The sequence below is a fragment of the Miniopterus natalensis genome, chromosome 4 (genome assembly GCF_054644295.1).
Source record: "Miniopterus natalensis isolate mMinNat1 chromosome 4, mMinNat1.hap1, whole genome shotgun sequence".
Taxonomy (NCBI): Eukaryota; Metazoa; Chordata; class Mammalia; order Chiroptera; family Miniopteridae; genus Miniopterus; species Miniopterus natalensis.
The window spans coordinates 64118549-64144831 of record NC_142084.1 but is presented as its reverse complement, the minus strand read 5'-3'; the positions used below and the strand labels follow the sequence as shown (position 1 = coordinate 64144831).

General features: G+C 48.8%; 1 protein-coding gene across 1 annotated transcript; it reads right to left on the bottom strand.

Moving 5' to 3' along the window:
• Window positions 1-1708: 1708 nt before the first annotated feature.
• Window positions 1709-24913, bottom strand: ATCAY (ATCAY kinesin light chain interacting caytaxin). Its single transcript, XM_016197970.2, has 12 exons — window positions 24822-24913; window positions 15549-15607; window positions 14984-15205; window positions 13488-13673; window positions 13094-13196; window positions 11943-12074; window positions 11256-11342; window positions 8237-8335; window positions 7522-7557; window positions 5614-5685; window positions 3856-3885; window positions 1709-2463 (listed from the first exon to the last, which is right to left on the bottom strand). Exons 1-12 carry the CDS (start codon window positions 24896-24898, stop codon window positions 2454-2456), a joined length of 1113 nt encoding a protein of 370 aa, XP_016053456.1. The 5' UTR covers window positions 24899-24913; the 3' UTR covers window positions 1709-2453.
• Window positions 24914-26283: the final 1370 nt, after the last annotated feature.

Below are 26283 nucleotides of genomic sequence, written 5' to 3'. Positions count from 1 at the left end.
AGCCCTTGGAAATAGACAAAAGTAGCAAACTTCTATTCTCAGTTATAGTTTATTTCACATAAAAATCCCCCAGTTTATGGAAATGATGTTCTCGCATCACAACAGTAATCATAATGAATTAGTTTTTGTCTTTAAAAACCGCAAAACTCGCCATGGGAAGGATGGGCATATGAACTTCGACTTTGGGACAGGACTTATGATGCCCCCATGTGTCACAAGAGAAAAATCCATTGTTCCTTTACGACAAGGGATCGAGGTCCGTTACATTTTTACCAAAACTGCCCCACAGATACAAATCTTTCGCAAAGCCAATTTCAGAGGGTGCCTGTAGCAGCCTGGCTGGACATGGTGGCCCTGTTTGGACGGAACTTCTCACACCTGTAACAGGGGGCTGATCTGGAGACGCCTCCTCAGGGGGCTTTCTGTGTTCTGGAAGGACTGCTGTGGCTTAGTTGGGGTCCTTGGTTCTGCTTGCCTGTTGGTTGTCTGGGGTGCTGGTGGTCCGGAGGGGTGGTGGTAGGCCACGTTGAACCTGTTGGAATTTCTTGTGCAGCCAGAATCTTTAGCCTGCAGGGTCCTTGAGGGCTGAATGGGGTCAGAACCTTTGTCCGTCTATAGCCTCTGCAGGCATTTAGTAATCATGGGATTGGGTAGGGTGAATTGGTTCCTATCCCTGGCTGTTTTTTTCTTTTCTTGCAAGACATTGGCCTTCCAAGAGTTACTGCATTCACTTGGTAGGAGTTTGGGTTTTTTAGGACCATGTCGGTCTCAGGTGAGCAAAGCTGGTCACCTGAACCGGAGTCTAGGGCCTGGGAGAGGGGGGCCCTTGGAGGGCAGCCTAGGGAGGCCCATCCCCTATCCTCTGCTGCCTCAGGCTCCAGATAGTCACCTGGGCCCAGAACAGGGTCCCTCCTTTACTTGACATTTGGGAGAGAGCAGAACTACACATTAAAAAACCCCAAGCCCCCAAATTTCCTGGCCTCATAAGGGCGACATTGGGCCCCAGAATACGCAGGCCCAAAGTGGCTCAGAAACCTGGCATTTTTCAAGGCAGGAGCTGTTGGCGTTGGGGCAATTCCTTAACGTGGCAAAGTGCTGGGCATCCCTTTTCTTAGCACTAAATGCCACGAGCTCCCTCCTGTTGTTGGGATAGCTCCAAACTCAGCCCCTTGCTATCCAGGTTGAGAAGCACTGGACATTTCCACTGAGGCCAAGAACCTCGTACTAGGAAATTGGGGTGGTTCAACTGAACCTCGATGACACCCAGCTAAGAAGCCAGCTACAGAGCTGACAAAGGGGGCCCGGAGCGTGTGCCTGCTCAACTTTTGCTCAGATTCCTAGAACTAGAGACTCTTAGGATTGGAGGGGAGCACAGAGGACCAGTTTCTGCAAGCAGTGTCCAGCCTTTTCTTAAATACCTCCGGAGACGTGGAACTCACTACCTCTAGAAGCCACCTAACTGGTGTTTGGACCATATTAGAAAAGTCTGTCTCCTTTGAATGCAGGTGGCTGTAGCGTCCAGTCCACTGGAATTTGTATTCCCAGGTGACCTTTGAAACAAATACACATCCAATACCCTGTATCTTCCTTCTTCTTGGTCTGTGTTTCCAGGATGAGCCTATTTCAGAGCCAGCTTTTCAGCCTTTGCTCTTGGTGGGAGCCCAAGGGGCACATCCCAACTCTGTGTTGGGGATATTGGAGAAGTGGGGACAGCTCATTCCCTTAGGAGGTATTGATCAGATTGCCCTGTGGCATGGTATTTGTGTTAAAAGGGCTTGAAAATGTTCTAGATTGAGAGGGTGTGTGTGGTTTTGGGACTGTAGGACAAGGATGATTAGTGGCAGCTCTCATTTGTGCTGTAGGCCGCAATGTTCCCACATTGATGTGGATGTCATAAGAGACAAAGGGGGCCAGTCAAATGAAAAGCCATGAGGTTGAAGGTGCCCAGGGCACAGCCCTTTTGGGGGGCTGAGCTTCCTGGCCAGATGCCCAGGATTGCAGGGGCCATTCTGGGAGGAAAGGCACAAGAATGAATTCCAGATCTGGCCAGGGAGCCAGTGGGCATGTATGGCTCCAACCTGGGCCAGGTGTCAAGCAAGAGAAGGGTCTTAAACCTGGACTTTGTGCAGTGGGAGGGGACTCTGAGGCCACAAGGACACATGGGCCATGCTCTGTGCTTCTCTCTCTTCTCGGCTGTGAGCTCATGAGTCTAGAAGGGTGAGGGCTGGGAACTGGATTCTTTTCCAGAATGCACTTCTACCACATTGTTTAAAAAAAATGGTTTCTAGCAGCTAAAAAGGATGCTGGGTTTCAGAGATGGGTGGAGGAGACAGGCACCCTCCGAAGATTGGGATTCAGGATGAGGTGGGGATGAGATCCAGGGCCAGAGGGCGTCTGACAGAGGTTTCTTGGCATCTGGTATTTTCTTTCGTGTTCTCTGTTCTCTCATCACCTCAGGGCATGCTGGAGAGAGGAAAAACACAGGCCTAGTTATTATTGTTTTTACTTTTATTTTATTTGAATTTTTGTAAGAGTTTATTTGAGCCAAACTGATGACATGTGCTGGGAAGTACAATCTCAAATACTCTCTATTATTTTTTTTAAATAAAGTGGAAAATACTGTCCCATGTGCATGGAATCCAAAAGAATGATCTAATCTGGTTTTGGTACACCCTTAGCAGCAAAAGTGGCCCCTGCCCTTCAAGGTCTACCACCTGCCACCCACCTCCCAGGTTTGGTTCTGAAGGGGACCTCTCTCTTGGTGCCCCAGCAGAACAGACCTCAGGCTGGTGCCTTAAATCAGACTGGAGGGAAACTTCAACCCATATACCCCCCCCAATCCATCGCCCCCCATCCACCCCTTCCCCATCCATCCATCCACCCACCCACCCACATATCCATCTATCCAACCACCCATCTGTCTGTCTGTCCATCTACTATCATTCCATACAATTCCTTCTTTTATGTCTTTAATCACCCTACCTGAGGATACCCAGAATGGGGTCTAATTCTGTTGACTATTGTTATCTGCTGACTTTTTCTCATGGTGGATGATTTCCTTATGTGTTTTATGTCTGTGGATGTGAACTCATCTCCAGGAGACATGGAGTGAGGTGGTCTTTTTAAAAATTCATCAAGAACCTGAGTCCAGTTGGTATCTCCATGGCAGTACTGGTCTAAGACCAGTTTTGATGTTTATTTCTTGGCTTGGGGACTCCTGCGTCACATGGATAGTATTAGGGTATGTGTCAAGCCATGTTACAGATTTGTAGGAGAGTATGTGGTCAAGGATTAACCCTGCACATTCCAAAGAAAGGTCTGGCTCTCGTCCAGCTCCTGGGAGGCTAACTGTGAGCCCTGGGGATGTCCTGCCTGATAAGAGTGACTTTGTTTACCTGGCACCTTGGCTCATGTCAGATGGTGTATGCTAACGATGTGATTTAGGGTGGGGTATCAGCTTGACCTCTGGAGGAGCTGGAGCAGTCAGCTGTGCACATGTGACTGACCCCAGTAAATGCCCTGGACACCAAGGCTCAAGTGAGCATCCCTGGTTGGTAACACTTCCTGTGTGTCGCCCACATTTTTGCTGATTTTCACCTGAATCCATCCTTCCACTGTAATAAACTGTAACCATAAGCATAGCAGCTTTACTGAGTTCTGAGTCGTTCTAGCAAACCACTGAACCCAAGGATGGTCCTTAGGTCCCCCAACACACAAGAAGGCTTTTCCTAGTGTCCAGAACTAGGCAGAGACACTGAGACAGGCTGTGGGCAGGCGGCGCACCCTTTGGCTGGGGTGGGCTTCACTTAGAACATTCCAAAGCAAGGCTCCAAGATTGCCCTGCTTCCGGCTCACCTTGTCTCCTGATCTGTGACCGGAGCAGACCTATGGAAGAGAGAAGGACTCTTAGCATTATTTGCCTATTTTGGGGAGCCTTGGCATTTGTCTGTGAGCCCCATCCATGAGGGCTGACACAGCTTCATTTTCATCTGGCACAAAGTAAGTATCACAGTGTATCTGCTGCATGACAAATGAGCCAGGACAGGTAGTCCTGAGGAGACAGGCCAAGGCCCTTCACTAATGCAAAACAAAGACATTCATGTTGCTCGGGATTCACCAGGTCTGGAGATGCCAAACACACCCACAGGGGCCTGCACAAAGGTCACCTAGTAGGACCTTCTGATAGGTGTACTTGTGATTTCCAAAGATTGAGCACATGAATACTTATGATACTGTAGAACACATATACTTATGTAAGCAAGGATTTAAGGGTTTTTTTCTAAAGCTTCTTTCTCCTAGGCCTTTGCACCCTACACTCCCCTTGATCCCAGACTAAAGCAATTAAGGAGGTGGCACAGCTGTGAACCAGTGAAGATATCACCTTATTGAGACATCCCCCAGGCACCAAGATCAAAGGAGTGAAGATATCAAGACATCCTCAGACATCCCCAGGCGACCAAGATCAAAGGAGTGAAGCTATCACCTTATCAAGACATCACCAGGCACCAAGATCAAAAGAATGACCTCCAGGACTGTGAGTAGCTGCATTACATTCCCAGCCTCAGTTTGCCCCATTTAACCAGATCCCTCAGGCCGCTAGACAGGTTTTGGATGCTTCTAGGCTTCCTGTCTTCTTGGTTGGCCAACCTTCTCAATAAACTAAACGCCTTATATGATTCACCCCTGCCTCCATTGAATTGGACACAGCGACAGCAGCCCCAAGCCCGCCGGGATTTCCCGATAATACTTCTTCTGATAGCAAAACTCCGTCTTTTGGTTGCATCAGCTGCCCATGGCCCCCGTGCTTGGCTTGTGCTGAATACAGGGAAGCAGACGGGATGGTCCCAAGATAGAGCCACTGCCCTTGGGAAGCTCAAGGGCCAGCGAGGGAGGGTTTGACAAGGGTCAAATGCAGGAGGCAGACCTGACAGACAGAAAAATTGGGAGGGACTTCCAGAGGCAAGGGAGGGGGCCAGAGCCCTGCCATTGGTCTACACATCCCAGGGCAAGGCTCTAAATGACTTTCAATAGATAGCTGGTGGATTTTTAAAAAGAAGGGGGAGGGAGGGAATAGGAGCAACTGCTTAAGGGGCATGGGGTCTCCTTCTGGGATAATGGGATGTTCTGGAACTGGAGAGAGGTTCTGATATTGTGAACACACTACACGGCATACTTTAGAATTGTTCATTGAATGTTATGTGAATTTCACCTCAATAAAAATAAGTGAGTGAGGAAAATGCAGGAGAAGGGAAGGGCCTAGAGGCACACTGGCCATAGACCTTTCATGGACAATTAACACGTTCTGTTTCCACGTTGCCCAGTACAGGGGCGCTGAGCCCTGAGGGGCGAACTTCTAAATTGCATTTACTGTAAATTCGTTTAAATTTAAGTAGTGGCCTCTGGGAGCGGCCATGCATGGGACAGCACAGGGTGGAGGGAAGAGCCACCCCAACACTGAGCGTCTGTGGTGGAGCAGGCTCCATGCCGGCTGGTTCCTCTCCGGGTTTGTGTTTCCTCATCCTGGCAACATCGTGATTACTTTTCTAGGACATTCCGGTGGGCTCAGCAGCCCCCGTGAGTGTCACTCTCATCTGTGGTCACTTGTGTATTTACCTGTGTTCTGCCGGTGCCGCCTCTGGCCTCTCTTCTGACCTCGGCAGGACGAACTCCGGCTGCGGCCTTGCGCTGGGGACACAGAGAGGTGACTAGGGGTGACAGGTGGAGTGGATGAAGGGGCTCTTGGCTCCCATTGGCCTGAGAGCAGTTTGGATAGGGTTTTGCTGCCCCCAGGAGTGCAGGGCCCAGGAGGGTGGTGGGAAGTGATCATCCAGGGGTTAATGAGGTGAGGCGGCTGTGAGGAAGGCTCAGGAGTGGGGACAGGGGAGGGGGAGAGACCCTGAACCATTCCTTCGGAGCACTTAGCTCGGCTTATCCGAGGGGCATCTATCATGTGCTCCGTGGATGCTGTCAGCCCTGGGCTCCGATTCCAGAAGGTGGGGGCCCTGCTTGTGTCTGTCTCTATTCCTGTTCATAGCTAAAGCTTGGGAGGCAGGAGGAGTACAGCTCTGACAGAGAGAGAGACAGAGAGAGACACAGAGACAGAGAGAGACAGAGATAGAGACAGGGAGAGAGAGACAGAGGGAGGGAAGGGGGGAGGAAGGAGAAAAGAAAAAGGAAAGAGATATTGCTACTTCGCACCCATTAGGATGGCTGCTGTCATGAAAACGGAAAGTAACAGGTCATGACAAGGATGTGGAGAACTGGAACCCTGCATGGCCGGTGGGAACGTAAAATGGTGCAACAACTGTGGAAAACAGTATGATTCCCCCGTATAAGGTCCCCCAGGAGTCAGATCCATAGAGACAGACAGGAGAGGATGGCAGCCAGGGGCTGGGGGAGGGCAGTGAGTGCTTAATGGGGCCAGGGTTTCATTTTGGGAAGATGAGAAAGTTCTGGAGACGGATGGTGGTGGGCGCACAACAGTGTGAATGTGCTTAATGCCACCGAGCTGTACACGTAGAAATGGTTAAAATGGTGACTTTTACATTATGTGCATTCTATTACAAGTAAAACTTTTTTTAAATGACGCGATAGAAGGAAAGAGGAAAGGGAGGGAGGGAGGGAGGGAGGAAGGAGGGAGAGAAGAGCTGGGAGAGGGGGCAGGAAAAATTCCTGAATGGCAAAGGACGGTGAGCCCCGCCTGCCCTCCAGCCTCACCTCCTCCAGCTGCCCTTTGTCATGATTAAACGATACTTTTGCTCATTATGAATCTCATCCGCCGACATCACCCCACCCTGTCCCTAGGACCCGCTTTCCTCACTGGGTGAGGTATCCCTCTTCTTTGCCATTTAAAGGAACTTCTGGACCAGGAATCTCCTAAGTCACCTCTGTGTCCCTGGATTCTAGCACAGGGCCAGGCAATGACACATGCTTCCCACCCCCTGAACGCCCCAACTCTCTCACAGACTTGCTGTGTGGCCGTGGGTAGATGCCTTGCTTTCTCTGAGCCTTAGACACCTGGGTTGTTAAGATGCTGTTAGCATCCTGGGCCTGCCTGGCTTTGTGGGGATGTGAAAGTATCCAGGAGATGGGATAAGGGCTCCATAACTGAGTGGGACCTAGAATAGTCCTGAAGGTCTGTGACACTAATGAAAAAATGAGCCAATAAGGTATTAAAGGGGTGTGTCTGGGTGTGCTGAGGTGTGTGGAACTGGGAGAACTTAATATCATCATGATTACCATGAGTCCACCACTTTTGCGAGTGAGCTACACTGTTCCTGATTTTTCACAATAACCCCCAAGGTCATTGTGAACTTGTTTTATTTGCCTAATGTCCTTCTGTGACTAAGTAGGGAAACCTGGATTTGAATTCGGGTCTGACTCCCAGTCTCGAGAGAAGAGCAGGGCCTTGAGTGTGACGTTAGTCCCTGCTGAGCCAAAGCCACTGGCCACCCCCTCCACATGCAGGCCCAGCTCAGTGCCAGCCCCCGTCCAGCCCTGACAGGGCCACTTTGCACAGACCTTTCTCTCCTGGCCTTGAGCCTTTCCTCTTCATACCTGGAAGAGAGGAGCAGCATGTCAGACACAGCCCTCCTTTCCCTGTAGGTACACTGCCCAGGGAGTTCTGAATACAAACCGGGCTTTAGAACAGAAAGTACAGCTGGAACTGACAATCTGCTGGCCTTTTCATATTTCCTGCAGCTGCTTTGCAAGCCCCCCAGGGCAGGGAATATCTGTTTTGTTGGTGTATTCCAGCATCTGGTGTAGATGCAACTCAGCAGACATTTTCTGCCTGGTCCAGAGATTGAACGGTGTCATTATAAAGCAACACACTCACTGATGTGGGTTGGCCTGCACGCCCCTCCATCAGGGCAAAGTATTTCTATAAAGGGCCAGAGAGTAAATATTTTCAGCTTGGCACCAACTCAATTCAGTTGCAGCTTGAAAACAGCCATAGATGATCTGTTAATAAGTGGGTGTGGCTGTATGCCAATAAAATTTTATTTATAAAAACAAGCCGTGGGCCGTGACTTGCTGGCCCTGTCCTGCACTAGACCCTCAGGCCCACCATATCCTCTAATTTTACATGTGCTTGTTTCACTGGTTCCCTGTGTTCTGCTGCTCTCCCATTCATGTCTGGCCCTTGGGCAGCCGTGCTCAGCTGAGTGGGAACCTGAGGAGCTTGGAGGCCTTAAAGATGCAGGTGGGGGCACTCACAGGGCATGGGGACACTTACTGTAGCACGCAGTCTGGGATTTGCACATGTTCCATGGGGATGAGCTGCTCCAATTCTTCCAAGCTATGCACATACTGGATCTTGTTGATGAATTTGACACTGCCAGGAAGAGAAGGAGGAGTGGTTGCCCAGAGCAGAAGGAGCGAGGGCAGGCAGGGAAGCACACATAACCCAATTAGAGGATGCCCTGAGCACCTTCGCTCAAATCTCCCTCCCCAGCCAATGCCAGTCTCCACCCCTGCCCCTAATGGGGTGGACAGAGCAGAGCCTGGGGTCTCCCCTTGCAAGAGAAGGGTCCTGGGCCAAGCTCCGACCCTGATCCCTGCTAAGATGAGGCACTTGTTTAAGGAAGCAGAGTGGCAAAAGTTTCTACTGGACTCTAGGTTTTCTCTTCATCCGCCCTAAGAATTGCTCTCCTGAGTTAATTTTCCCAAGAATGCTTTCCTGGTATCTCATCACTGCTGGGGACACCAATTGTCATTTGGGCACAGAAAGGCACACGGGGACTGCTGATTCACTCTCCATTCTTTCGGGATGAATGGCTTCTTCCTGTCCAAACCCGGACTCAGGCTCTCTGGGACCACGCGGTGCTTTGTCACCAGCACACTGCTTTAAACTCACAGTTATTTTAAAAAAAAAGTTTTTAAATCTAATTTTGGTGATATGTAAAATACACTTTTTTTCAAGGGAAAATAAAAATTTTTTAACAATGAGAACTATAAGGCCAAGAGAATATAAGGGTACGAGAGTGTCAAGAAGTTTTGTATCTATTTTTAAAGGTTAGACGGAAACTGGGCTCAAGCTTTCCGGCATCCAGTGATGAGTTGTGCGGCTCACAGTGTCTACAAGGGAAAAAGAAAGCAGTTACTCAGCAGAGGCCCGTGGTAACTGGTTAGGGAAAGACAGATGTTTCCCATGGAGAGTCACAAAGCGGCCTTGTGTACTGGAATAAACAACTCCAACTGCTCTCATGCAGTTGAAATTGATTTTTTTATTAAAAAAAATATTCTCGGAGCATGAGGTTTCCTTCCAGTTGGCGTGACAGAAGGGGAACGGGTGCATAGGTAAGGGGTGAATCTCATAGAGATGGGCGGAATCGAGTCCCCACATCTCATTGGGGTTGTCCACTTTGTGCCTGAATGTGTCTGGGGCCAGCAGGCTCTGAGGGTGGGCCGACTTGATTTGTTATGAAGGTTTTTTTGTGGTGCTCAGAGCCAACACCTGCTGTTCTGGGCCCTGGTCTATAAATACAGGCAAAATTCACATCCTGACAATGTGGTCACACCCACCACGTGGGCCCATCATTGGAAACAGATGCCCGACTCTCCGCTGTGACCCTGCTCTTTCTGCCTGTGGCTGAGCTTTCGGTCTCATGATGGGGGGGGTGGCTCTCTCCAGGGAGAATTCCAGCTCGTGAAGCACATTCCCAACCTTTGATTAGCATGGAACACACAGGGGTTTTCTTGGAGATACAATCGCAGAATCTCAGGGCTGGATTGCAGCTCAGAATCGGTCTCTACTTTCCTCAGCTTTAAAGAAGTTCGCTTTTCTCCCCTCTCCCTTCTTTTACCTTTGAAAGCTCAAAATGAGATCCTCAAAATTTGCCATGGGAATGGCAACCAAGAGTGAGTGAATGACCTGCCTTGAATGATGGGATATTGAGGACGGAACACAGTTCTATTAGGCCGAAGTCCACCGTTGTGCCCAGTGGGTTTGTCATTAGCACAAATGATCGATAGTTGGTGCATTTTCACTCTTAGGGGTTCTTGAGCACAGAGCGCTGAAGTCGCCTCTTTGTAAATCGTTGGTGTCTGAGTGTTTTTCAAGGCAAAGTGTGGTCCCAACTCTTAAACTCATCATGGATTCTTAATTGGGAATGTGGAAATGAAGAAGGATCTTGATTCAATTCAATGTTTGGAATGATATTAAATTAAATGTACACTCAATTTTTATGTGACTGGCTAGGGCATTTAACATGCCAAATTTTGTTTTCCTTGATCTGGTTTTCCAGGTGCTTCTGTATCGTGCAGTAAAGGGTGAACCCAGCAGGCTTGGAGTGCCGGAACCCTGCACATTGCAAAGAAAGAGCTGGCTCTTGGTACTCGTGGGATGTCACCTGTAAGCCTAGAATTGTCTTGCCTGGTAAGAGTGTTTTGCACCTGGGGCCTTGAACCCTGCCATGTAGTCTATGCTAACAGTGTGATTTATGGTGGGGACCTTGGGCCGTGTAATGTCAATTTGACCTCTGGAGTCGCTGGGGACCAAGTAACTAAGGTCAGCCACCCGGTGCTCCGTTCCTGTGTAGCTAAGCCCCAGTAAAAACCCTGGCCACCAAGGTGAGCTTCCTGTTGTCACATGTCCTTGCTGGGAGAATTAAGGGCTTTTGGTGCAACTTTGCTGGGAGGGGACAGCTGGAAGCTCATTTCTGATTCCTCCTAGACTCCCACTTGTACCCCTTTCCTTTGCCAATTTTAATCTTCAACCTTTTGCAGTAATAAACCATAACCATGAATATAACAGCTTTTCTAATTCTGTGAGTCCTTTTAGTGAATCGTTGATCCCAAGGGTGGGTTCATGTGTTGGTTCATTGAATTATTGGCCAGAAGTAGGTCAGATCCTCTTGGCATCCTAATGCCCTGCCCCCCCCCCCCCAAATTCTAGAGTGAATGGAGCTGGGTTCCCTTCTGGGGGAGTGTGGCAGGTTAGTGACCTTGCTGTGTGACTCTGAGTGAGTTTCTTGACCTTTCTGAGCTTCAGTTTCCTCATCCATGAAATGTGCATGATTATACCAGCCTCTCAGGGTTGTGGTTGTAAGTGTTAAAAGGTATCCAACATTCAATATGGGAGAGCTGGTTGTTATTATTTTCCCCGTTTGTTGCTTAATAATAATACCTATGATGGAAAACTGTTTAAAGTAATAATATGTATTTAGCACAGAGAAGCTGGGAAATGCAGATTTTAAAAAAAGAGAGACTCACAGCAACCCACATGGGTATCTGGACACAGGTTACAATCTCACCTGATGAAAGGGCGGGAGATGGCCAGCACAGTGCGAATGAACCAGGACGGGTGGACGATTATTAAGGACTTCAGGTTTTTCCTTAATCTGTGTGGGAAGGCAGAGGAAGCAAGATGGGCTCCTCAGAACAAGCCCTGGGGAGGGAGGAGCTCGCAGGTGTTGCCTCCTCTGTATCCCTGTAGGCGCCAGGACTTCACAGGGAGTAGGCAGAGTCTCTGCAAAGCTAAGTGCCTTGGCAGAGTTTGCAAGTGGCAGAGCTGGCTCTCTCTTAAATTAGAGTCTGAGCTAATTAATTTAAGTCATGTCAAATTGCACCCCCCCCCCAATTCATAACCCCCAGGCCCTCAGAATGGGACATTATTTGGAAAACAGGGTCATTGCAGATGTAATGGTTTAGGTGAGGTCATACAGAGCAGGGTGGGCCTCTAATACATGATAAGTGGTGTCCTTATAAAAAGAGGAAATTAAGACATAGACACACACGCAGGGAGATGCCATGGGGAGATGAAGGGAGAATTGGGGTGATGCATCTACAAGCCAGGGGCGGTGAGGATTCCCAGCGACCACTAGAAGCTGGGAGAGCACAGAGCAGATTCTCCTTCGGGGCCCCAGAAGAAGCAGCCCTGCTGACACCTCAGTGTTTGGGTCCCCTTGCACCTGAGGCGGGCCCCCGCCCCTCCCGCTCACCTTCTGTCGATCATCTGGTAACACTTCTTCAGCCAGCTGATGCCAGGCATCCTCCGTCGGGGGGTGGCACCGTTCAGGTACACAATCATGTAATCCTCTGCCACCAGGAGTTCCAAACTGCTGATAACGTACCTGGTCACAGGGTACAGAAGACAGGGGACCCGGTGAGGGCAGCCTAGAATTAGAAAGCCCCAGGTCCTGGAAATGAATACCTGTGGCACCTTCCCCCTTTGCTGCCCTCTGCCCCAGCTGTGCCAGCCACACCTGTTCAGGGTTTGTTGGCTGTCCCAGCACACTCGGGGTAGGGTGGATGTGAATAACCCAGCCCACCCCAAATTTGTGTCAATGGGCACAACGATCGTAGTAGTTACTATTTAATTGAGCACTTACTATGTGCCATGCTTTATATGCATGACTTCACTTAATATCTCCACTAATTCCGGGAGTGGGTCTCAATAGCCCCAGATATAGCTGGGAAACAGGCACCCACAGCAGATGGTCCACTGCACCAGACATTAGGGACCTGGGTCCATCCTTGCTCCATCTCTCCCTGTGGGATTTCAGAAAAATCCTTTCCTCTCTTTCAGCCTCTACTTTCCCATCTGTAATCAGAGAGACTGGGTTCCCTGGTATCTCAGGCCACTTCCCACTCCACGGGTACATCCTAATCCTCTGGTGCACCTGGCACCCAAGCCCCGCTGTGCAAGAAGAAAATCTTCATAACAATATCGAGGGGTCATGATTTGCTGAGCTCTTACTGTTCTCTGCCCATTGCTTTACATGTATTATCTGTCTCCGTCATAATAAAACAGTACCTGTGTGTCCTTGGGCAAGTGACTCTGCACCTGTTGAATGGGAGGTGACTACCCCACAGGGTTGTGGTGAGGGTGGAATGCGTTATCGCACACGTAGCACTTGGCCTGCCGGCTGCCACATACTAAAGACACAGTAAGTGATAGTGACTTATTGTGACTGTGATGGTAATGATGATGATGATTGCACCAAAGGGCCCAGTGGATGAACTGGGAATTCAGATCCAGGTCTGGTGCCAGGCAGAGTCCCCTCCCAATGTGGCTCTTACAGCCTGGTCCAGCCCACTGCTGGGACTCTCAGAAATGTTGGGGGCTGGGACGAAGCAGCGGGCCACTCACAGGAAGAGGTGCTCCATGATGTAGTGGTAGTCAGGAGAGCTGCTGTCCGGGAGGAAGCAGGCGGCAAAGACGATGATGGCGTTGAGACCTTCGCCATAGTACCCTGGGGAGATGCAGCCAGTGAGTGGCCCCAGGCAAAGGTGGGCAGGGCCCTCTCTGAACTCCAAGCTCTGCGCCACCCCATGCCCCTGACCTGTCTCTGCCATCCTCGTAGGCGCCCCCTACGTGCACCAGCATCCATGCCTCGTCCACATGCAAGTTGCACCCCCACCCGCCCAGAGACAAGAGTTTAACATCCCCGGGGCTCATGAAGAGACAGGTTCAGAGAGGGCCACTGATGGGGCTCCAGTTGCCCAGCTGGAGCCTGGAGGGGGCCCCCAGGGTGTGGTCTCACCTCCGTGGGTCACCACCCTCATGTAGGGCCGGATCATGTGCAGGTCAATTCGATGTTCTTGTTCTCCAATGATCACTGTCCGCCACAGGCGCCCATTGGCAGCACTGCCATCCTCAGCCGGGCCGTCCCCAAACAGATCTGCGCTGTCTCCAGGCATGTTCTTGGCAGCAGCCACAGGAGTGTCATCTGGAAGCAGGCGAGGGTGAGCGGAAGGGACGCCTGAGTCTGATGTCTCATCCCAGCCTCTCCCAGCTCCCTTTGCTGCCCATTGTCAAGGAGCCCACACCTCTCTCCCAGCCACAGGCAAAACACTTATCCTATACTTCACTCACCGACAGCGTCAGCTTGAGGCTACTGGGAAAAATGGGGGACCTGGGAGTCAAAAATTCACACCCAAATAGTTTTTTTCAAGCCATGGAACATAGGAAAGTGCTCAGGGTGGATGTCAGGCAGTCAACCTGGGTAGGACTCATTTCTGTGAAAGGCTTGCTGTGTGACCTTGCGCACATTCTTTCCCTCTCTGGGCATCTTTCCTTCTCAGGGTTCTCAGCCACTCTTATAATGTCCACCTCTTTCCCACCTTTCATCCTGCAGGCTTCCTGCCCCAGGAAACAGCTCAGCCATATTCCCAGCAGCCAGGCTCCCAAACCCAGACACCATCATCGACCCCTCTTCCCTTCACATCCCACATCCACCCAGCAGGTACTGCGGTTCTGATTCCATCCCCATGGCCACCACCATCACAGTCTTTCTGTGCTTGTCTTGAGATGTCAGATCAACTAACACCTACCAAGTGAGACCTGTCCTGAACACCCTTCAAAAGGAGTCCCTCCCCCCCAGTTATCCCAGCTCAAGGTGTCTCGCCCTGAGCATTTATGATATTTGGGGCTGGATCATTCTCTATGGGAGAGTGTTCTGGGCACTGTGAGGTGTTGAGCGACGTTTCTGGCCTCCGCCCCCAGTCATAACAGCCATAAGTGTCACCAGACATTGCCAAGTGTTCTTTGGGGGACAGAATGACCCCTTAGGTGAGACCCAGGCCCTATGCCATCACAGCTGTTTCTCACAGCACTGATGACCAGCTGCAATTACCTTGGGCTCATTTCCTTTGTTATCTGTTGTCTGTCTCCGGCCACCATGCGTGCAGGCGGGCACCATCTAGTCCTGCCCTGTTCCCTCCACATCCCCACATCTCAGTTGAGACCTGCTCCCGAGTAAATGCTGGACAAACACTTGTGGAATCAATTGGAGACACTTTCTTTTGGTCTCGGTCAACTTTGAAAACCTGATAAAAGCCACATTCCCCCTGAAAAAGCCACAAATTTACAAGAAAAATATGCATGGAGTTCAGGGGCAGGTGGACCCTCCTAGGGCCCTGAGGAAGACCTGAGCCTGTGGGACGGAGGGATTGCTCCAGCAAGCTGGCCTGGGAAGCCAGTAGGGGCGCCAAGTGTGATCTGGGCCAGGCAGATGTCACGAGCAAACCTCCAGCTCACCTTCCCACTCCAGCTCGTTGCCATTCCCCAGGAACTCCAGCGAGTCGGTCTCATCGGGGGTCTCAATGTCATCCACATTGATGTCCAGGTCATCAGGGGTGTCCAAGAAGTCATCCGACAGCAGGGAGCCCTCACTCTGATCCAGGGAAATGTTGATCTCTGGGGCGACCAGTGTCTTTCGCTTACGGTGGGCTCCGCTGAAGTTCAACGTATTGGGGGGCGCTGAGGGGAAACAGGAAAACAGAAACAAAACAAACAGGTGCTTTTTCACACCTTGACCTGGGGGGAGGCGCACTCCATCGTGTGGTAGGCTCACTACCTATATTTAGTAGATGAGACATTGGAGGCCCAGAGGAGCTGAGTAACCAGCTCAAGGACACACAGCAACACCGCTGTGCCACCTTCATGACACTGCCCACATGTCTCTCACCCACCACAGCCACTTTTCTTGCAGGCCTAGGAGCAGAACAACCCCCTTCCCTGACATTTCACTCGGGAGTCACAGCCTACGAGCAGAGCTGAGACCTGGAAGCAGCACATGTGCTCTGCACGCGCGGCTACTCACAGGACGTGTCTTCCGCTGGGCTGCCAAGGGCGTCCATCCCTGTCTCTTCCCGGAGTGGCCTGCAGACCCAGCCGAGAGGGGCGTCAGTCACCAGGCACCGAAAATCCAGCCACCAAACAAAACAACAAAAACAGCAACACCCGTTTAGTTCTGGGAATTGTTGGGACAAAATACATCTGTGCATTAGCACAGAAAGTCATAGAGCCCCAGTGCTGGGGGCTCCCTGCAGAGAACCTAATGTCTATTGTCCTTTTTGGAGGTGAGGGAAGCCAAAGCTGAGCGAGAAGGAGGCTCTTGGCTGGTGTCACGCAGTTTTACATGCTCTGGGATATAATCGGCATTCTTCATGGCCCTCCAACCCTCTCCCCTCTGGCAACCACCAGTCTGTTCTTTGTATCTATGAGTCTGTTTCTGTTTTGTTTGTTCATTTATATTGTTCTTTAGATTCCACATATAAGTGAAATCATGTGGTATTTGTCTTTCTCTGGCTGAGTCATTTCACTTAGCATAATACCCTCTAGGTCCATCTATGCTGTAGTAAATGATTTCTTTACTTTTTATGGCCAAGTAATATTCCATTGTATATATGTATCACCACTTTTTTAACCACTTGTCTGTTGATGGCACTTGGGTTGCTTCCACATCTTGGCTATTGTAAACAACGCTGCAATGAACATAGAGGTGTATATATTCTTTCGAATTAGTGTTCTGGGTTTCTTTGGATATATATCCAGAAGTGGAATCACTGGCAGCTCCATTTTTAATTTTTTGAGGACCTTTGTTTTCCATAGTGGCTGCACCAGTCTGCGTTCCCACCAGCAGTGCACTAGGGCTCCCCTTTCTCCACACCCTCGCCAGCACTTGTTGTTTGTTGATTTGTTGATGGAGCCATTCTGACAGGTGTGAGGTGATATTTCATTGTGGTTTTAATTTGCATTTCTCTGATTAGTGACATTGAGCATCTTTTCATATGTCTATTGGCTACCTGTATGTCCTTTTTGGAGAAGTGTCTATTCAGGTCCTTTGCCCATTTTTTAATTAGATTGTTTGCTTAGTATTTAATTTCTTTGTTCTGTGTCTTATAATTTTCCAAAAACAGTTCTTTTACCTCCTTGGTTAAATTTATTCCTAGGTATTTAAATTTTTAATGAAATTATAAATGGGATTGTTTTCTTAGTTTCCCTTTCTGATAGTTCATTATTGGTGTATAAAAATGCAACAGATTTCTGGATGTTTATTTAGTATCCTGTTACTTTACTGAATTTATCTATTAGTTCTAGTAGTTTTTTGGTGGAATCTTTAGGGTTCTCTATATACAGAAAAAGCAATTTTTAAAAAATGCTTCCAAATGTGCACTTGTGTCCCTTTAATGCTTGGCTGAGCACAAATATGCAGAATAAGACCTGTCTCTCTGGTAATGACCAGACTGTTTTTTGGAGCAACAGCTCCCACTGCCTGAGCTTGACCCATGCGACGCAGGTCCTTTGCTCCCTGGGGAAATATTCAATTCCAGGCAGAAGGTTTTGCAGAGTGCACAGGGCTGTCCAAGGCTCTGGCTTCGGGGTATGCTGACTCAGGGAAGCATTACAGCATTAATTCATTTCTGCCACTCATCAGTGCCGGTTCAGCTGATAGGGGGGCTGTTTAGACTGAGAAGGATGGTAGAATGCTTTTTCCTTTCCTTTTCAAAAACCCTTTATTCCCTCCCCTCTGTTCCTTGTAGGGGATGAGCTGGGTGAAACCTATCCATGCTTCTTCCTTTTCCTCCCTCCCATCTTTTTCCCATTCACATGCATGGAATGTTCTTTGAGTAACTACTTTCCAGGTGCTCTGAAGGGTCTTGGAAGAAAGGGTGAATCAGCTGTTGCCCTGCTCTCATGGAGGTCAAAATAGAGCAGAAGCCCACACAAAAACTCATACTCAAATTTCATAGCAGTGTGATTCACAATAGCCAAAAAGTGGGAACAACCCAGATATCCATCAATTGATGAATGGATAAAAAAAAGTGTGACCCAGCCATACAACGGAATATGATGCAGCCATGAAAAGGAACAAAGCACTGACACATGCTACAACAGGGATGAACCTTGAAAACAGTATGCTACGTTAAAGAAGTCAGACACGAAAGGCCATCTAATATGTGATTCACTTATGTGAAATGTCCAGAATAGGCACATCCAGAGACAGAAGGTGGGTTAGTGGTTGCCAGGGTGTGGTGGAGGGTGGTGGTGGGGTGACTGCTAAAAGGGACAAGGCTCCTCTCTGGGGTGATAGAAATGCTTGGAACTAGATAGAAGTGATGATTGTGCAACATGTGAGTGCACCAAATGTCACTGAATTGTGCATTTAAAATGGTTAATTTTATGTTAATGTGAATTTCACCACAATTGGGTTTTTTTATAAAGCAAGCTTTTAATAAAGTCAGAAGGCCCAGCCGGGCGTGGCTCAGCGGTTGAGCGTCAACCTAGGATCCAGGCGACTGGGGTTCGATTCCTTTCAGGGCACATGCCCGGGTTGTGGGCTCAATCAATAACTCTCATCATTGATGTTTCTACCTCTCTCTCCCCCTCTCCTTTCCTCTTTCTGAAATCAATAAAGATATATTTAAAAAAATAAAGTCAGAAGAAGGTTATAAAGAGGCATTTCATGTCCTCACTGCTTTGTCCCTCTTCTCTGTAGCTGCCACCCCTGCTCTAGACATGGGGGAGGGGAGGGGTTGGTGACTCATGAATAAGTCCAGGGTCCTGGAGTACAGGAAGCACACTGCCCATGTGCAAGGTTACCCCAAATTGCAGACTGATGGCTGATGTAGCACCCCTAGTTCCATCCAGTCCACACAGCATTTAAAAAATGTTAAATTTGCTGTTAAATCAGAGATTTGTCTTTTCTTGAATCAGATCTGCCCTTCACATGTGGTAACACACCGTCAGGAACTGACTGTAGCCATGCCTGTTCAGCTAGGTGTGGGAATTTTCTTCCAGCTCCTTCTCTCATTTACACTGCCTGCCCACCGTCCTTCAGTGTCTGAGGTTGCAATTCCTGTTCTAAGAATCAGCTAGAACCACAACTTACCCCATGGACAGGGCACTTGCTGTGTACCAGGTTGGAATGTTCATTTGGTCCTCACAGCAACCCTACGAGTCAGGCAGAAGCCAATTTCACAGAGGAGGAAACTGAGGCTGGGCTAGAGGACCACTTGGGGCTGAAATGAACAAGTTAACAGCTAATTCCAGTCATTACCTTTTATTGCCCCCTTGTGTCCACTTAGCACATGTGCACCAACCCCAGCAGGGAAGTAGCCCTCTGGCCTGGGGAGCATTTCTCATTGGCAGAGCTGGGTGCTCTGTTTGGCCGCCAGCTTCTCCTGCCAGAGGAAAACTGCACTGTCTTCAGTTCTCATCAGGATGTGACTCATCCTCCCAGCCTTGGATGGTCCATGAAGAGCCTACTTGGCCACCAGTCTAGCCAACTGTTACTAGGTGCTGCCTGAACGTCAAGGTGGGGAAAGCATCCAACTGCGCAGTGACGCAGACTGGGAAACTAAGGGACTCACTAAGACGCAAGTGTCTGAGCCTGGAAGCAAACACGTACGCAGCCCTCCAGCGCTCTATGACTAGGTGGCGCTCTTCCCTCTCTGGGCCTGTTTCCCTCATCGGTAAAATGGCAATGGAGCTAGTACCTACTTTTCATTCATTTCACAAATATATTAGGTGCCTGGGTTCTGCGGAATGTACAGGGCTGAATGAGACAGACAGTAATACAGGGTTTGTGGGCAGCTTTCTGCCAACTTGGCAGGCTCTAGTACCCAGTTAACTGATCAAATGCTAGTCTAGGTGTTGCCGGGAAGGTATGGGGTAGATGTAGTTCAAATATATAATCTGTGCACTTTAAGTGAGAGGCTATCTTCAACAATGTGGCGGGTCTCATACAACTGAAAGGCCTGAAGGTTTTCCCGAAGAAGAATGAATTCTGCCTCAAGACTGCAGCATCGAATCCAGCCTGAGTTTCCAGCCTGCCCTATGGATTTTAGACTTGACAGCCCTACAGTTGAGTAAGACAATTCCTTGGAATAAATCATATATATAATATACACAAAATATACACAATCATATATAAAAATATATTAAAATATAATATATTTATATTATGAATAAAATATACATACTTATATGCATAATACAAATAAACACAAAATAGTATCTATATTAGTTAATAATATTATAACAACAATAAATACAATAATACAAATACATATTATATATGTAATGAAAACCACTGGTCCTTTTTTTTTTTTTTTTTTTTTAAGAACCCTGATTGATACAAGAGGGAAGGAAGAGGAAAAAGAGGGAAACAGATGAACAAAGCAGATGGTGATAATTGCAACAAGGGAAATAAGCAAGATAAAGGAAGAGGAGGGGCAGGGGGCAGTTACAGGGTGGTCAGGGAAGGCCTCAATGAGCAGATGACTTTTGAGTGGAAACTGAAAGAAAGAGGTTGGCATCATGGGAAGACTGAGGGAAGGGCATTCCAGATGAAAGGCACAGCAGGCGCAAAGGCCCTAAGGACGAATAAAGTTAGTGAGTCCTAGGAACAGATCAGAAAGCAGACTAAGGTGTGAGGAGCAGAGAGAGCAATGAAGGAGTGGGAGTGCATGGAGAATGTGGGTGGGCAGGGAGGGCCAGGGGAGGTGCTGTCTTGGGGATGGGAGAAGGTCATGAGGCTGAGGCACCTGGCACAGCCCCCAGAATGCAATGTATATTCAATAAATGTTCCAGATTATGCTGGACAACTGGAGAAGCTGACTCAGCAGGACTCCAGACTCCTTGGAGGAAAGCCCACAGCTTCCTGAGAAAGGCAGAACAAATACCCATCCTGCTGGTTCACAGGGCTGTGGCTTTCAAGACCAGGTGAGACCTTGTTATTTCCCCAAGTCCCAGGAAAACCTCAAGTTATGCAGAGCTAAAGCCCTACCATGAACCTGAAGTGGATCCAGAAGGCTCTCTGTAGAGCTTGCTCTCAGGGATGGGCAACCCATGGAAAAAGCGGGGCTCCCCTTAATATGCAAGGCATACAGTGTGGTTTTATCCTTCTGTAGTGGGGTGAGTTGTGTCATCCCTGAAAGGTAACTCAGTTACTAACCCCCAGTGCCTGGGAATGTGATCTGTTTGGAAACAGGGTCTTTGCAGATGTAATTAAGTTGGGGTCATTCTGGATTGTGGGGGCCCTGAACCCAGTGAGTGCTGTACTTATAAAGAAGGAGAAGAAAATTTGCACACAGACACTCAGACGAGAAGTCCATGTGAGGATGGAGGCAGAAGTTAAAGTGATGTGTCCACAAGCCAGGGGATGTCAAGGATTGCCAGCAGGCACCAGAAGCTGGAAGAGGCAGGAAGGATTCTCCCCTTAGAGCCTTTAGAGGGAGTAGGGCCCCACTGGCGCCTTGATTTTGGACGCCTAGCCTCTAGAACTGTTGTCTTAAGTCACCCAGTTTGTGGTACTTTGCTATGGCAGCTCTAGGAAACTCATTCACCGTCTCAGTGTGAAATCAAAATCCCTCACCTGGGCATCCCTCAGGATGTGGCATCTGTGAACCCTCCACCCTCATACCAGTGATCTAGCTGGGCTTTCATACTGCATTCCCTACCATGCCAAAGTCTTCTTTGCCCCAGTGCCATTGCACATCTTGTTCCATCTGCCTAGAGCACTGCTTCTTGCTTTTAGATATTTTGTTAAGTTTGGGACTGTAGCAGAACAAAACTTTATAAGCAAACAAAACCCATAGCTATTCGGCTGATGCACCAGTCAGACATCTAATCCTGCACCTGCCTCTCCCTAGCTGAGTCCCTGATCAAGCCCTTCTCTACCCTGGTTCTCAGTTTCTCCACTCAATCTTCCTTCAGTCCCTCAACCTGCTTCTGCTGGCCTCAGGGCCTTTACATGTGTTGCTCTCTCTGCTCGGAATGCTCAGCCTCTACCTGGCCAGACCCCACCCAGGAACTCTCCAAGGGAACACTGGGCTGTAAGGTTAAATGGAACAGACTGTGAGTGCCCCATGAGGACGGCTGTAATGTTCTCCACGTGTCCCCAGTGTTTCACCCAAGGCCTGGCATACAGTTGGTGCAGATCATTAGACTGAATTAATGGAGAAAACAAGGCAGCGAGATAGATAATCCCCAGACTGCCCTCAGCTCAGGCTCCATAGGAATCTGCAGAAGCGAGGAAGTGAAGGAAGAGACTGCGAGATAACGGCAGCAGGAGGGGACTGTGGGCACAAGGCAATCACTCCGACACCCATCGAGAAGCTTGAAGACGCCCCCGGGAAGGGCTCATTGAGCTGGAAGGAACAGAATTGTGGGTTGTCTGGCACCAGACAGAGGTGCTTATGTTGAGATGCAGCTGGACGCAGTATCAAGGAGCTGCACTCATTTCTTCCAGAATGAGGAAGACAGAAGCCTTGGCAAAGGCACACTCACGACCCAGGGCCGCACAGCGAGGCCACTATCTTGCAAACACTGAACTACTGAAAAGGGAGAGGGACCCTCTGCAGCTGGGGAAAACTCACTTGAAATTCACATTTGCAGCTGCAATCAGTCCCATTTTTGTCTCCAGGATGCTTGGGAGAGGGGCTGTCTATTTTTTAAAATATTGGTGGGGGAGGGGCAGAAAAAGGTACTGGAGTGAACAAGATACAAGCTAATAGGAACAATACTGAGGTGACAATGACTTTGCACAGCTGTCATCCTTTAGATAGACCGTCTTAGCTGTCTAGCCCCACAGGCCTCATTGAGTTCTCACAACTCACTGAGCCAGGGATGATTGCTCCTATTTTACAGATAGGAAAAGTGAGGCACAAAAATGTTGGAAGAGTTGCCTGAGGTGGCCTAGCAAGACTGTTGGGGTTTGAATCAGAAAGTTCTCAAAGTCCAGACCCAGGAGTGCTTTGGTCTCAGCAGAGGCCAGAGATGTTAAAACTGGTGAAGACCCTTTGGGCCCCCCGCGCTTGGTGCTGGAAGGAACCTACTGAGATCACCCCATCCAATTTCACCTTTTACATGGGAGGAACCAGACCCTCCATACCAGGAACAAGTGACTGCTCTCAAAGCCAGTTCTCGTCCACTTTAGAGCATTTTTAACTACATCAGGACTTCCTTGCTAGAAATCGATCCTTAATTTGCCCAAACTGCCAAGTCTGGGTGTCATGAGACCCCTTACCCAGACATTAGCTCTTCCTGTCTTATGGAGTTGAAGAGAAAGGCCTCCAGGAGGGAATGTGGAGAGGAAAGAACATTCTAAAGGTGAAAGGACAGGAGGTCGGCCCCAATGCAGTGGCCATCTCTTTCCCAAAATACTTGAATTCCTGAAGACAAACTCCTGTAGACGACAGTACTAGGCAGACAAGAGATTCTCAGCACTTCTGAGAACTGGCACTTCTCGCTATAAAGAGCCACACACACCTGTGCAAAATATAGACTGAAAACGACTAGCTCTGGGAAAGGGCTAAATTCAGATTCAAGTAGGGCTGATGCCCTCCACATCACAGGCTCTACTAAGACACAGTTATAGGGAGCTCGGGACCTCTCCCACAAGCCCATTTAACTTTTGAATGGGACCGGTTGTAAAAAGTATATATTACGTCCACATATTCTATATACTGGACTCAAACCTGCATCCCTGTCATGCTTGTTGTTCATCAGCCTCGTTTCTGCCCTCAGCACCTTTGCCAACTGAGATTTCTGGAGCTGGAGATCCTCCTCAAAGTCCCTTTTCCAGGGTAAACATGTTCTATCTCTTTGGGGGTAAAGTCCTTGTATTAAATGGAGAGGGAGATGAGTGGTTGTATCCAACCAATAAATTAGGGGAGCCTGGCTGAAGATATTTTCCCTTATGTAAGCAATGCCTTGCTGGAGGAGAAAACAGAGAGAGAGGGAGGGAGGAAGCGAGATGGAGGGAGGGAGGAGGGGAGAGAGAGAGAGGCAGGCCTGGTGGCTCATGCGTGTCAGCAGTGGATGCTCAGGGCTTTCTTCCTACTTGTTTTTATTCCTTCTGGTGACTGTCATTCATTCACCTTATCTATTGAGCACCGACTGTATGCCAGGCTCTGTCCTCATGCTGGCATACAGCAGTGGTCAAACCAAAGGCCCCTGCTCTAGGGTTCCTTTTGGGGAAAATAGACTTAAACAAGATAAATATATACAATATTTGGGGTAGTAGATAGTATGAGTCTCCTACAGCTGCTGTAACAAACTAGCACAAACTTAGTGGCTTAAACCAACACAGATGTATTCTCTTATGATTCTAGGTGCCAGAAATAAATGTAAAATCAGTTTCACTGGGCTGAAGGCAAGGTGTGAGCAAGACTAGTTTCTTCTGGAGGCTCTAGGGGAGAATCTGTTTACTGTTTTTTTCCAGTTTCCAGAGGTGCTTGCATCCCTTGGTTCATGGCCCCTTTCTCCCATGACTACATCTGTTACTTCCATCATCGTAGCTCCTACTTCTGTAGTCAAGTATCCTTCTGTCTTCCTCTTATAAGGACCCCTGTGACGACACTGAGGACCAATCTAGATAATCCAGGATCATCTCATTTTAAGATCCTTAATTTAATCACATTTTCAAAGTGCCTTTTGCCATTAAGGGAACATTCTCCAGGTTGCCATTATTCAGGAACTTGGGAGGGGGTAATAAAGGAACCAAGAGGTCTTCTTTGAGCAGGTGGCCTGTGGCAGAGATCTGAAGGAGGTGAGGGAGGCATGGGTGTCTGGGGAAGAGCATTCCAGGCAAAGAGAACAGCTAATACAAAGTCTGAAAATCAGAGGCAGCCAGGCATGGGCAAGAAACTGGAAGGAAGCTACTGGGGCTGGAGAGACATGAAGGGGACAGAGAGTGATGGGAGTGAGCTCAAAGAAGCAGGCGGAATCTGAACACCGGATTCTCTGTAGGACGGGCATTTGCCCCAGGGGTTTAAGCAGGGGTATGACACAGTGCCTCTGGCTGCTGCAGGTAAAAATACACTATCACCTGATTCATGGGAACCCAGGTAAGACTACTGTAATATTCCATAAGATGGGTTTACAAGAATGTTTAGAATTCTTAAAGTAGTGTGGAAATGGGAGCTTTCTTGGAGCAGGGGATGGGGTGGAAATCAATCTTAAATAATACAGCAAATATTCGTTATGGGCCTGGACTGGTCAACTGGCAGTGTCTCCTGCACCCTACCTTGGAGAAGTGCTGGACCCACTCCCCCCACAGCTGACACAGAGACCTGGGGAGCTATACCTGGGAAGACCTTCATCCTGCCATTCGTCCTTCACATCCACGTTTTCCATCCGGAGTGTGGCTTCTGTTGTCCCCATAGGATCTGAGAAGAGGCACCGGCTTGAAGCAGGGATGAACTCTGAAGGAAAGCCATGGATGGAGGTTTCACTGGACAGTCATCATAATAATACCCCCTCCCCATGTTCAGCATTTTAGATCCATCTGCAAAGAGCTCTTGCATCTATCATTTTATTGAATCATTGCCCGACCCCATGAGGCTTCCCATTTCACAGGTCAGAAAATAGAGGCATAGAGACCTAAGAACACCCATGTGGGTCTGAAGTGTGAACCCAGGTGAGAGACTGAGGCTCCAGCTACAAGCTCCCCTCCCTCTAAAACTCTGAAATCCACCTTCCCCAGGGCTCATCATCCGGTCATTACCTTAGACTTCAACTGGGAAGCCATAAAGCAATTAAATTCATTTATACTAAAGTGTTGATGACTGATATACTTAAGCTTTCTTGCTGGGATTGATGCTTTCAAATAAGACCTGGTCATCCCCAACCCATCTCTATCTGCTTCAGGCCACCTACCCTGCCCCTCTGTACCTTTGTCCTTCTCTGTCCCCCACTCCCAAAGAAGCAAATCCTGACAACTTGCTGACCTGAGGGCTACCGAAGATAGTGTGGAAAGTGACAGGGGTTGGAAGTCAGGATCATAATTATTACCAAGCACAAAATGCCAGTTTTGTTTTCCTTGTTCTAGGAGCTGGCTGGGGGCAGGGGCAGGGTGGACACAGCACTCTAGGTGATGGCTGGGCTGTCTGGGAGCAGAGTGAGCTGCTGAGTGAGATTGAATTTGGGTATACCTTGGGGCATGGCAAACTCTCAGGTCATTCACCTCTTCAGGCCTCAGTTTCCCTGTCTAGAAATGAAAGAGTTGTGCTAGAAATAATCTCGATGATACCTTTTGGGCATAACATTGCAGGATCTTTAATAGTTTCTTGGGATTTTTTAATCATCACCTGAGGATATTTCTTCCATTGCTTTTCAGAGAGAGTAGAAGGGAGAGAGAGAGAAAGAGAGAGAAGAGAGAGAGACACATCGGTTGGTTGTTTCTCGCAAGCGCTACAACCAGGGCCAAGGATGAAGCTTGCAACCAAGGTAAGTGCCCTTGACAGGAATCGAACTTGAAACCTTTCAGTCCAAGGGCGAATGCTCTAACCAATGAGCCAGACTGGCTGGGGCACATTCCAGGATCTTATGACTCAACTGACACCACAGGTTCTGTGCTTTTTAAACCAGTGGTTCTCCACTGGGGGGAATTCTGATACCCCCCAGCCCCACCCCTAGGGGACACATGGCAATGTTTGGAGGCATTTTTGGTTGTCACAACTGGAGGGGACTGCTCCTGGGATTGAAAGATGGGGACCAGGGATGATTCTCAACACCCTAGAGTGTCCAGGATATTATGCTCTGGCCCC

Excerpts from the sequence above, each read along its gene's own strand:
- ATCAY (XM_016197970.2), bottom strand. The coding sequence starts at position 24,898 with ATGGGGACAACAGAAGCCACACTCCGGATGGAAAACGTGGATGTGAAG. Across the intron at positions 13,674-14,983 it reads CAACGAGCTGGAGTGGGAAG|ATGACACTCCTGTGGCTGCT; the intron begins GTGAGCTGGAGG and ends GCCTGCTTCCAG. Across the intron at positions 5,686-7,521 it reads CTCAAGGCCAGGAGAGAAAG|CGCAAGGCCGCAGCCGGAGT; the intron begins GTCTGTGCAAAG and ends CTGTGTCCCCAG.